Below are 11,195 nucleotides of genomic sequence, written 5' to 3'. Positions count from 1 at the left end.
CAAGCCCTTCAAACTTGGCATGAAAAGGCAGTCTCCCATCAACAAGCTCACTACCAAAGAGGTTCCACCCACAGAGAATCACTCGCCAATTCAACTGCTGCTATCAAGTCAATAAAAACCACCCCTCAAACTCCAAAAAGTTATCTCGGCTCTCTGCAAACTTAATCATAAGAGGGGGAGCTAAATTTAGCAGAGGAACGCCACAGAAGTTCAGATTCTAAACTCTGACAAAACTACAACCTCTCACCACTATGGCCAGTTCACCGTCATACATCTGCTTACCACCACTGCAAGCAGATGCTTTTGAAACAGGAGCCTCTTACAGCCAAGGGAGCATGAGCCTCTTGCAGCCAAGGGAGCAGGAGCCTCTCGCAGCCACAGAAGCAGGAGCCTCTCGTAGCCACGGGAGCAAGAGCCTCTTGCAGCCAAGGGAGCAGGAGCATCTTGCAGCCACGTGGACAGGATGTCCTGCAGCCATGTGGGCAGGACCTCCTGCAGCCACGTTTGCTACACAATCGTGCTAACAGTAGAGCAGGAGCCTCTCAAATCCATAGGAGAGGAGGAGTATCACCGCCATGCAAGCAGGAGCCACTCACTGCTGAAAAGCCAACAGAAGCGTCTCCCGGCCAATAAAGCAGGAGCCTCTCACTGCCTAGGAGTAAGCGTTCTTCCTTGTCTAAAAAGCAGGAGTGTGTTATCATTAAGAGCAAGTACTTCTCACCACTAAATAGCAGAAATTCAAACCACCGGAGAGACGGAATCTCTTTTACCAAGGGAACAGAAAGTTCACCTATCAAACTTAAAGTGTTAAGGGCTTCTCACCTCACGTTGACCAAGCACATAAATATTCACTCACCAACTTACCCAGGGAGTTGGGGATTGCCTCCAGCTGATTATTCGACAAATCCAGCTCTGTGCAGCTCTGCAGATTGCCAATCTCTTCCGGGACATATTGCAAAGAGTTCTCAGAAAGGTTGAGAACCTGAAGGGCCCGCAGATCCCCGATGCTACTGGGCAAGTTTGTGATCTGATTGCACATGGCGGAAAGGACTGTAAGCTTCCTCAACTTGCCCAGGTCCTCGGGAAGCCCCTGCAGGTGGTTGTAGCAGAGCAAGAGCACCGTCAGGTTGGCGAGCTCACTCAGGCACTCGGGCAAGAAAGAGAAGCTGTTGAAGCTCAGGTCCAAATGGACAAGGCAAACTAGCCTCCCAATGTTCTCCGGCAGGCCCGTCAGCAAACCATGCTGGATGGCGCCATCCTTGTCATGGCTATGTCCACCTGTAGGGGCAAGAACCATGAGAGAGATTAATAAGAGAAGATGAGGCCAACCCACGAGAACAGATGTAGAACTCCAGTTCAGCGAGAGACATTCTAAAGTCTAATCTATGAGAAAACGGATCACCTTTAAAATGTACTGTAAACCCTCTGCACTACCATGTCAACTATTGGTCATTTAGACTTGGTCTCTTAAATTGGTCTTTTATCCATTTTGCATTTTTATACATTTGATGGACTACAGAATTTGTATAGTGTTCAGATGCTCTACAGGGGCAAATGTAAAACTGTTAAATGATAATAATGGTAATGATTTGTTATCTATATAGCACTTTCACCAAAGCGCTGTACATACAACATATTTACATACAATTATAATCCAAAAGAAGTTGGTACTCATTTTTCGACTTCGGAAAAATGAAAGAAGGAGTTGGGCTTGCCAGGATTCGAACGTGCGACCTGCAGAACACACACAGATGGCAGCAGTGAGCCCTCAACCCACTGAGATATCTTATCAGCATCAAATACCGGCAAATAAAATACAGACTGCTTATCTTTCAAAGCAGTGGTAGACACAGGTGCTCAAGCTCGCTTACTTAAAATGGCAGCGCTTAATTTGAGATTAGCAATAGCACTGACTCATTTAGCTAAAACAGCCGAGCTAAACTTGATATTACAAATTCCATAGGCACAAATACTTCATAAAGTAGAACTAATCAAGAGGACATAGCACAAGCTAATTTACCTAAAAACAGCAACGCTAACCATGATATCAGAAATTGCACAACATCACTCACCTAACATAGCCAGGCTAATTCAGAGATTGTAAATTGTACATGTGTATTTTTTACCCATACATCTGAGCTAAATATGAGATTAAATATTAACTGAATAGGTTTAATGACTTTAGATAACCGTGTTGAACGTGAGGTTAGAGATTGCATGGGAGCACTTAATTCAGACAGCACAGATTGCACTAATGATGAATATATATGGGCTTGCGGACTAAAAAGAGCACAGGTAACCAGGCGATTAGAAAGCGTACAGCGTTCTGTACCGGAGTACACATAGCTCATCCTGAGGAGTCAGGGATTGTATCTTAAACAGCTAAGTGAAGCCAAAGTTAGGGCCGGGGTACTAACGGCAATAAGCCCCTCGACTGTGGGCCATTACCGCATAAGGTAATGCCCCCGGGGCATCCGTTAACCTGTAACTATGGGCTCTGGGGGCATTACCTTATGCAGTAATGGCCCGCAGTCTCGGGGCTTATTGCCTTAATATCAACCTTCATGACCAGTGTCGTTCATGTGAAGAGTAAGTGGTTAGTCTATGTTAAATAGAGCCTGGCCAGTCTAGGTTATATGTCCTGTATCAAAATCCCATCAGCAGTACCTGTGGTCATAACAAAAGCTTTGCACACATGTTTCTCTGGAAGACTCAAGGAAGAGGCAGAGCATGGCATGAACGGGGTAGGTCATTATCTATTCTTCAAGAGATGTACCGGGCGTAAGGAATACTTAATATGACTAATGAAGCTGTGCTTTTGAAATGTTGGCTTAATTTGCTTGCTTTGGTATGTTGCACTTAACGATGGGAGGTATTTGTTTTTAATTTTTTATTTAATTTTTTTTATGAACTTGTTTATAATCGCGTTAGCAATTTTTACAAGACTCTTGACCGTTCGTTAGGAGCTAAGAGGTTTGCATACAAAGACGAGAGGACAGAAACTGCAGAAGACGAAGCGACAAAAGCAAAAGAGGAAGGCGCAGAAGAAGAGGGAGCAGAAAAAGATGAAGATGAAGAGATGACAAAAGGAGAAGGAGAAGAAAACGAGGAAGATGGAGGAGGGGAGCGAGGAAGATGGAAAAGCAGGAAACAGCGAAACACGAAGAAAAAAGATCTGGTAACATAAACCGCTAAGATTAGAGGAAAATGCTCCATTACGGAAGTCAAGAAAGCAGAGAGAGAGTACGCTAATTGCATTTTAAAGTCCAAAATTCAAAAGTCCACGGCAACACAGGGCAAGTTCACAGCGATTCGATTCAGTTCACCAGTCACTCCTTTTGTCAGTTTAGAGTCCATTTCCAACAACTATCATCCGGCCAGACCTTCTGCTTGGGTTGTGGACCGAGCTACAGTTTGTGCGTTTATTTTTTGGAAAGCAGCTTGCAGAATTTTTGCCGTTGCTAGTGTCCAGGCCGACTTTTCCCCTGACATCAGCCTGTTCCACCATGTGGCTTCTTCTTCTCCTTGAAGACCCACAAGGTCGGTGCACAGGCTGTTAAGGTACGTAGCCAGTATTTCTCTTAGCTCCGAATATTGCATCAACAGATGTCTCACTGTTTCAGGTTTGTTTATTTCGCCACATAATCTGCATTCTTTGGTGGCCGTTTTTAGTCTAATTGCCTGAATTTCGCGTGTCGGGAGGAGATTTAAGCATGCTCTCTTATAGGTTGTCCTTAGTTGGTCCAGGAACTTTGTACAGTACGGCAACGGCTTGTTCAGACTGTTGAAAGTCGGTGGCAGATGTTTTGCGAGTTTGTTGCCTTGTGCTTTTTCAAGGGTGTTGATCCAGTCTTGGGCTTCCAATTTGGATTTCACTCTTGCTGGGTTCATTTGCAAATCATCTTCTGTGCACGCCACCTCCACCAGTTTCTCTCTTAGCTTTTCCACCCACCTATTTAAGGTGGTCAGTTTGCGGTTAGATATTTCACTTCTGATGATCTTGTAGGTCAGCGGGGACTCAGGTAATGATATGTTTCTAAAGAGTCGCATTGCACCCAATGTTACAGATTGTTCTAGGGAAAGCAGGCCTAGCTCTCGTCTGATGAGGTCCACTGAGACTGAATTTGGTAGACCAAATAGGGATTTCCAAAGATACCCTTCCAGTTTTTGCCATATGGTGTTTGGCATGTTCAAAGTTGCACCCATCCCATAGGTGAGGGTCGGGAGTACTTTCCCTTTATAGAATTGAATGACTGGTATGGCTGAGAATTTCCCGTATTTTCTGTGCATTTTCTGTCTTAACGATGGGAGGTTATGTCAAAGCTTGAGAGTAAATGTGCCTGTGACAATTTGACTCTGGAGAGACACTGATTCACTTTAGGGTGTTCTGCCCCCTTTGCCATTAACATAAGACAAAAGTATCTAGTGCAGAGTTTTAAATTATATGGTGTCCGTCAAGCCTCTACATTATTATGTATATTGACATTACTGGAGAAGCACACTGCAATTTCAGCATATATTTTGATATCAAGCAAGCTGTGTAACTTAGGAGCCAGCGAAAGAACCTGCTCATGCAGGAGCTATGGACAATACAGAGATTAGAAAGAACAATTCAGATATAACATTGTGTTCCTACTAAAGCAGGATACATTGTATCATCTATTTGCAGAAGCAATTATCGAAGTTGGGGAAGATAGGAGGAGTATCTTGTACACATTCTGCATCAACCCTCATCAGGTCTTGAATTTAATCCACCAGGTTCTTGTGGACCGTGGCCATTTTATTTCCTCTACTCATATTATTGAACATAATACAGTCTTGGTGGTAAGGCTGTATGATGTTGTTTGATTTTGCACAACAAGTGATTCTTTACATAACTGGTTGTATGTATTCTAGGAAGTTCATTGAGTTTTAAAAATGTGTATCTGATATTTATACATTCTGCGAGTGTTGAGCTTTAAAAGAAATCTCTGCTTTTTATTAAGAATTTCATATAAAGAAATAAAGAAGTGCTAGACTTGGATGTCAGTTCCTCCATTAGCACAGGTGGCAAGTGTTGCTGCTCTGCAAACCACCTGTGGTAGGTCAGACGGACAGACCAGTTTTGAGGATAATTGCAGATGTTTTATTAAACAATAAATAAAAAGGCCTCACTATCCCTAATCTGTGGATTTCCCTGCCTAACTAACTAGGTTGGTCATCGTCTGTTGTGAAGTCTAAAGCAAACAGTCTGTCCTCTGTCCAAAACGAAGCTGCACTGACCCTACCCCTAAGACAAAACAACTAAGGCCCAGGAGAATGACTCACTTAGTATATCATTCTCAGATAGTTTTTGGTCAACTATTGCATTGGATTGTTCAGTTCCTTTAGGTTCCCCTTTCTCTTGTGTTTGTAGACTTCTCCTCCTCTGCGTTCTTGGCCTTAGAATTTCTCTTATTAAGCGTGTTTCTAGTGTCTCTGAAAGCCTCTATTTCTCTGTTCTTTCTGGGGAAATAGAATCCCTCTTTACTTCGCTCCTGTTCTCGTCATTCCTATGGTTCTTTAGATCCACATGAGTAAGATATCCGATATCCAGATTCTCCTCTTCTGGTTTACAGATTTTCACTTTGGTGCAAGAATAATAGATCCAATAATTAACCTGATCTTCTAGGCCCTTTCTTTTGTATTACTTAGATGAGTAAGACGAGTACGATTCATTCTCACTCTCTTGGTTCTCTTACATGTCACTGGCACAAGTAGGATAAGTCCTGTAAAGTTTCACTCTCTCTACTCATTCTCGTATCACTGGGACGAGTACGATGAATCCTGTGATGGGACTCACTTTCTCTGTTCTTTCTTGTAACACTGTAGGATGAGTCCTGTGCTGTGTTTTACTCTCTGCTATTTCATGTATCACTGGGACGAGTAGGATGCTGGTACTCGTTATACCTGTGCTCCCTTCCGGTTCTCCCGCCGTCCCCGTTACCTTTTTTCCCACGGGGAGGCGTCACTGGGCCTGCACGCACGATAGTGACTTCACTTTGTTTGGTCAGGAAGGTTTCTGCTTTCCCTCCAACTCTCTCTGCTACTTGTCCACGGTTCCACGGTGCCAGCATTACAGCAGTTTTGGCTTTGTTGCCAGACTATACAGTTCACCTCTCACAGGTTACGCTACCACTCATGAATGGCTCGCTCTCTTGGGGTTTTCTTCCCCTGCTCTCCTCTGGCAGCCGAAACGCCAAAGGACAAAGCACATTAGTGGCCAACAGACCCAAGAATTGGTTGTTTGTTAGCCCGCCAATTGACACTTATGAGATCAAGATAAGGACATACAATGAGGATACTTCGATAGGAACTCTGGAATTTAGTTAGGAGTATACCTTCAGAAATTAAATATTGGTGTTTTTATATGTTGTTTCTAAAAACCGTCTTTTAAATGCAAATGACGGTCCTGTACACTACACTATGTCATGCACACTTGTTGTTTTGAAGGGCTTGTACTGTTCACATTTCACTTGTATTTGTAATTTTTTTAACTAACTTGCTCCTTATGTTTGTCTGAACTTATAAAAAAAATAAGATAAAAAGAATTAATAACTGAGCAGAATGGCAAATTAATAAATGCTGAAAAAGGTTTTGTAGAACTGTTAATGTGAATGTTGTTTCTAAGATTAAATTGGCAAATACATTTACATTTCCGTTGTGGACGTGATAGGGCAGATTAACACGTGCTCTAAAACCAGAATTATTTAAGAAACTATTAGAAAGCCTACACACATAAGTGTAAGACATACACATATCAGTGGCAGGACGCCCCATGTTTCATAGTCTCTCAGCCCTTAGTCCTCCCAATACTTGGGCTGTCCCCAAGTTACTCCTCTGTCAGCTTTCACGAAACTGCTGATTTGAAAATCCAGGGTTTCACTTCTCTCTGACAGTGGTCCTTCTTCCCTTTTGTATGATACATTGCTGAGCCCTCTCAAGTTGAGGATTATAGTCCCTTTTCTCTTCCATTTGAGCACTCTCCATTAATCGCTCATTTCTCCTTGTCGCAGTATTGCTGATTTCAAACCACTGAGTGATTGGTATTACTTGCTCACTCTTCTTCTTTACAGTAGTTTTACCAGATACGTTCTCAAACACTACGTGTTTGAAAACATATGCAAATGTGTATTAAGACATGTCGGAAAGACATTTAAAACATGATGGTTCTCATAAAATGGATAGAGCGCTATGTCCCGGGAGGATAGCTCAGCGGCAAAGTGCTCGCCTTGGAAGCAAGACTACATGAAGCAACACAGGTTCGATCCCTGGGGCCGTGCTTAGAAACCTCTGGGTATTTAAGCCCTATAAATATGCAATTTAGACAACAACAACAAATTCTGTAACCGCGCCTCGATGCCCCTGGGCTGTGTGAGCGCTTTAAAAATGCAACAACATAAATAGTTTGCATCTGAAGCGGGAGCTAAATCTGCGTCACGCTGTATTCCAGCCCCTTTCCCCTAAGGTAGCTCCTATTTGGAATGCTCGATACCCAGGAGCTGCTCTTAGCTCCCCCTATCAAATTGTTATTTCATCCCTTTAAAGCACACGGAGATAGACATTGTCGACGGTCGCACAACTTGCTCAAACGGAAAAGACAGGATGCCAAATGGCATCCTTTCTTTTCCGTTCCGATGCAACTTTTAGACAATTTTGAGCAAATTGTCTAATATTAGTAGTAAATAAACCACAAAGCAGGTATTGGAGCCGTAACATCTGAAAGAGAATAGCGATGTTACATGATTCCACTTATAAAAACATAAGTCGTGGGGTTGGAAATCTTACAGGGGGTTGGGGGCGGGCTACTACAACCATTTTCTACGCTGAAGAAACTCCCCATTAAGATGGATATCTTTTACCCCTTCCCACGGCGGCTTTATAGGTTGATTGTGCAGCCAGGCGTTAAGTTAGCTCAGTTGGTTGAGCATCCACTGCTGAGACAAGTGTGCAAAGCGAACATCGCAGACTTGAGTCGTCTCAAGGTCTCTTAGAACGCAACGGATTGGTTAATTATAACATTTAGAGGGAATCCTCTGAGCAGATGCCAAATACCGTGTGATTATGAACTACACTTGAGCAGAAGTCTCGGTGACAGGGGCGAGTTGAGCAGCAAGAGCAAGACTGTGTCGGGATAAAGTGGCGTCAACCCCGCCAGCGAGGGGGGCCAGTGGTGACAAAATCCGTCAGAGCAGCGCGCACAGAAGGGATGCCAGTTAATGTGGACGCCTAGGGCACTAGCAGGGGAGAGGGTGGTTTCATTGCAAAACCAAGGACAAGGATTTCAAACTCACAACACGCAAGAGTCGTTGGCTGCGCGCCAAGCTTAGGACGCAGGTGTACGCTGTCTCGTCATGGGAAGACCTCCGGGACAGCAGGCCTGAGCAAGCAGGCACACGGCGTATTGTGCAGGACCGTTAGATTTCTTAATGAACGTACCCCCTAAATAACAACCTCTACCCGTAGCCCCAGTCTTTACTGACCTACCTGCAATGGCATGCGGGTGATGCGAGTCGCCTCCATCATAGCACACACGACGGTATTTTATAATGTCAGTACCTTAAATTAAGATAAGCTGGGATGCTTGTTGCAAGCGTTCGATCTCAGTGGTTATGCAAAACGCCAGGGTCACTGAAAGCTCCAAGAAACACAGACGACACTCTACTTGCTCCATTGCAATAGTCCATTCATAGGATCTTAAATTATCCGAGTGTTGCACATTAGCATCCCATGCATAAAAGGCAGGTCCACGCCTTAAGCAGGCCTCAGTTAAACAGGTCTCCGAAGATCACCCTAGCCTCAGGATGACCACGTTACATATCATGGGTAAAGAGTAGTACCCCATAACAGACCATGGCTAATCCAAAAGAGAAGAGCATCAATTTGGTTTATCCGTGGTTGGCTATGGGTTACCTTTTATTTTATTTTTGAAATTGATAAAGCACACTAGCAGGCCAGAGGCATCGAGGCACTATTGCATGGAGGTGACTTAGTTACAAGGACATGCATTTGCTCTGGGTCACAGTGAGCGTCTCATAACATATTACAGTGCGATTTCCATGCTATGCCAATGATCATAGAAAGAAGACACACCCCTTGCCCTCTCCCACATTCTTGTTCAATGTGTGCATGCCTTACCTTTGAGGACGAGGGACGTGAGACCAGTTAGCTGGACAGCAGATGCCAGCGCGCAGTCAATCAGCTTCTCGTTGCAGCTCAGCCGCAGGAATTGCACTTGACGCACCTCCTCCGGCCTCAGCGCCAGCAGCTGCAGGAACTGACGGCACCCATCTGGGTAGACGTCCAGGTTCAGTCTGTTGCCTGCTAGCTGGGGGCAGGCAGCAGCAGCCACCGAGCAACCGGCCCCCTGGGTGTCCCAGAGCTCTGCCATCTTCTGCTGTCACTGCGTCGCGGCCGGGACATGTTTCAGCTTGCCGGATAAGCAAGCAGGATCGACACCACGAGGCATCAGGTGGGAAAAGAGGAGGGAGAGCAAGACACTGAAAGGAATAAACAAACACAATCAGGCTGCTCTAAAGTCACGTCGACTGACAGGTGCGAGCTTTATACATGATATTAGGAATTATACCACTCTGCTGCCATTTCCACGGTCTTCAGCCGCTCAGGTGAATGGGAAACTGAGGGGTGTGGGGATGAGAAACATGCAAGACAGCTTTACTGTTGTGTTGAGTGCAGACCAGAAGTACACACAGCACTGTGTACGGGTCAGTTTCTAAGCGTTGTGCTTAGAGAGCATGCATAAGTGTCTGAAGCAGCGACATGCATTAGACCGGGTTGTGAATCTCGGATGCATTGGACCGGGTTGTGAGTCTCGGATGCATTGGACAGGGTTGTGATATATAAATTGGTTGTAGTGGTGCCGTGTTCTGATGTTTGATGTCTGTTGGGAGGGGTGTTCAACTGGAATTTGCGAGTCATATAGTCAGCATGTGAATTGTGTTAGACTGTAGAGTGAGTGTTAGCGCGGGAGCGGCCATAGACCTTTATGGGCAGACAAAACTGAAACCATATATAGCAGATTATAACATGGCACAGCAAGGCATGCAAAAAGGCATAACATGAGTCAGCGCAAAGCATTATAAGTCTTAGAAACACATGGAAAAGGCCTTACAACCTGGTGTTCTCCCCATGTTCCTACCACTAGCCCTGTGCACACAGGTGATCCCTCTCTCTCTCTCCCCTTCTTCCTTGAAAATGCGCAAGTGGCGACTAGCCCAAACCCCCCACCCCCAGATGAACAGTGCATTTTACAGCACATATTTATGTAGAAGGAATTGCAAAAAGACACATTATTTATAGGGTGCTTTAAGCATAACATCTCAGCAACAGTAACTCAACCTGCTGAGCTACCTTGATACCGTTCTTCTTTAGGGCGAACATCAAATGTGGATCCCTGATTGTATTCAAAGTCACTGCATTAACAGCACTGCAGTTCATATACATGACTTTAAAGCCAGTACGGATTAATCTCCTGCTGCAATGACACCACGCAGTCTCATTTACAATGTACAGTTGGAAAGTGAAAACTGTAAACATCTCTATGAGGGCAGAGTGAAGTTCCTGCCCCTATTGCTAAAGAACAAATGGGGCTGCTGTCCTCCCCTACCCCCTGTACTCTGCGCCTACGTGTGATGTCTCTTGTGTTGTAACTGACTTTTTGGGCCTATACATTATATGAAGCTGAGCTATGAATAATATCTCTTGAATTAAAGTGTGTCTCAGACTACATATTATTTGAAGCTGAGCTGGTAGTAAAGTATTTTACTTAAACGCACCCGTCTCCTGCTTAATGTATGAATGCATTATGTGTTGAACTATGAGTGATGTCTTTTTGCTAAAAGGTATGCTGTCTCTTGCTTGTATACACATCATGAATAACTTGCTGCATGCAAACATACATAAAAAATGCAAAGAGCAGGTGATTCTAATACAAGAATAACCCAGTGGGAAGATTAAACACATCTCAAATTAGCCCATGTCAGGTGTGAGATGCTAAACAAGTTCTTATCACATTGCATTCTGATACCTCTAAAATTAGCTTTGTAGTGCGAAACTAAAACTACAATCAGTGTACAAGAATACTGAATAAAGTGTGCTGAAATCATTTATTTGAACATTTCAGCCCTTACAGGGCACAGCTGAAACGTTTTGTGCCT

At 44.2% G+C, this 11,195-nt stretch overlaps 1 protein-coding gene across 4 annotated transcripts in view; it reads right to left on the bottom strand.

The window, feature by feature from the left end:
- The window catches only part of PIDD1 (p53-induced death domain protein 1), a 602,358-nt gene that overhangs the window by 261,733 nt on the left and 329,430 nt on the right, over positions 1-11,195 (bottom strand). For all 4 annotated transcript variants that reach the window (XM_069624025.1, XM_069624027.1, XM_069624026.1 and 1 more), the window contains 2 exons: positions 9,157-9,518; positions 865-1,278 (listed from right to left, as the gene is read on the bottom strand). In XM_069624025.1, the coding sequence (XP_069480126.1) occupies positions 865-1,278; positions 9,157-9,409 (667 nt within the window). In that variant the 5' untranslated portion in view covers positions 9,410-9,518. The remainder of the gene's footprint in view (positions 1-864; positions 1,279-9,156; positions 9,519-11,195) is intronic.

Source organism: Ambystoma mexicanum, chromosome 11, assembly GCF_040938575.1.
Source record: "Ambystoma mexicanum isolate Mex_15411 chromosome 11, UKY_AmexF1_1, whole genome shotgun sequence".
NCBI classification, from domain to species: Eukaryota; Metazoa; Chordata; class Amphibia; order Caudata; family Ambystomatidae; genus Ambystoma; species Ambystoma mexicanum.
This window is presented reverse-complemented; position numbering and strand designations above follow the sequence as displayed.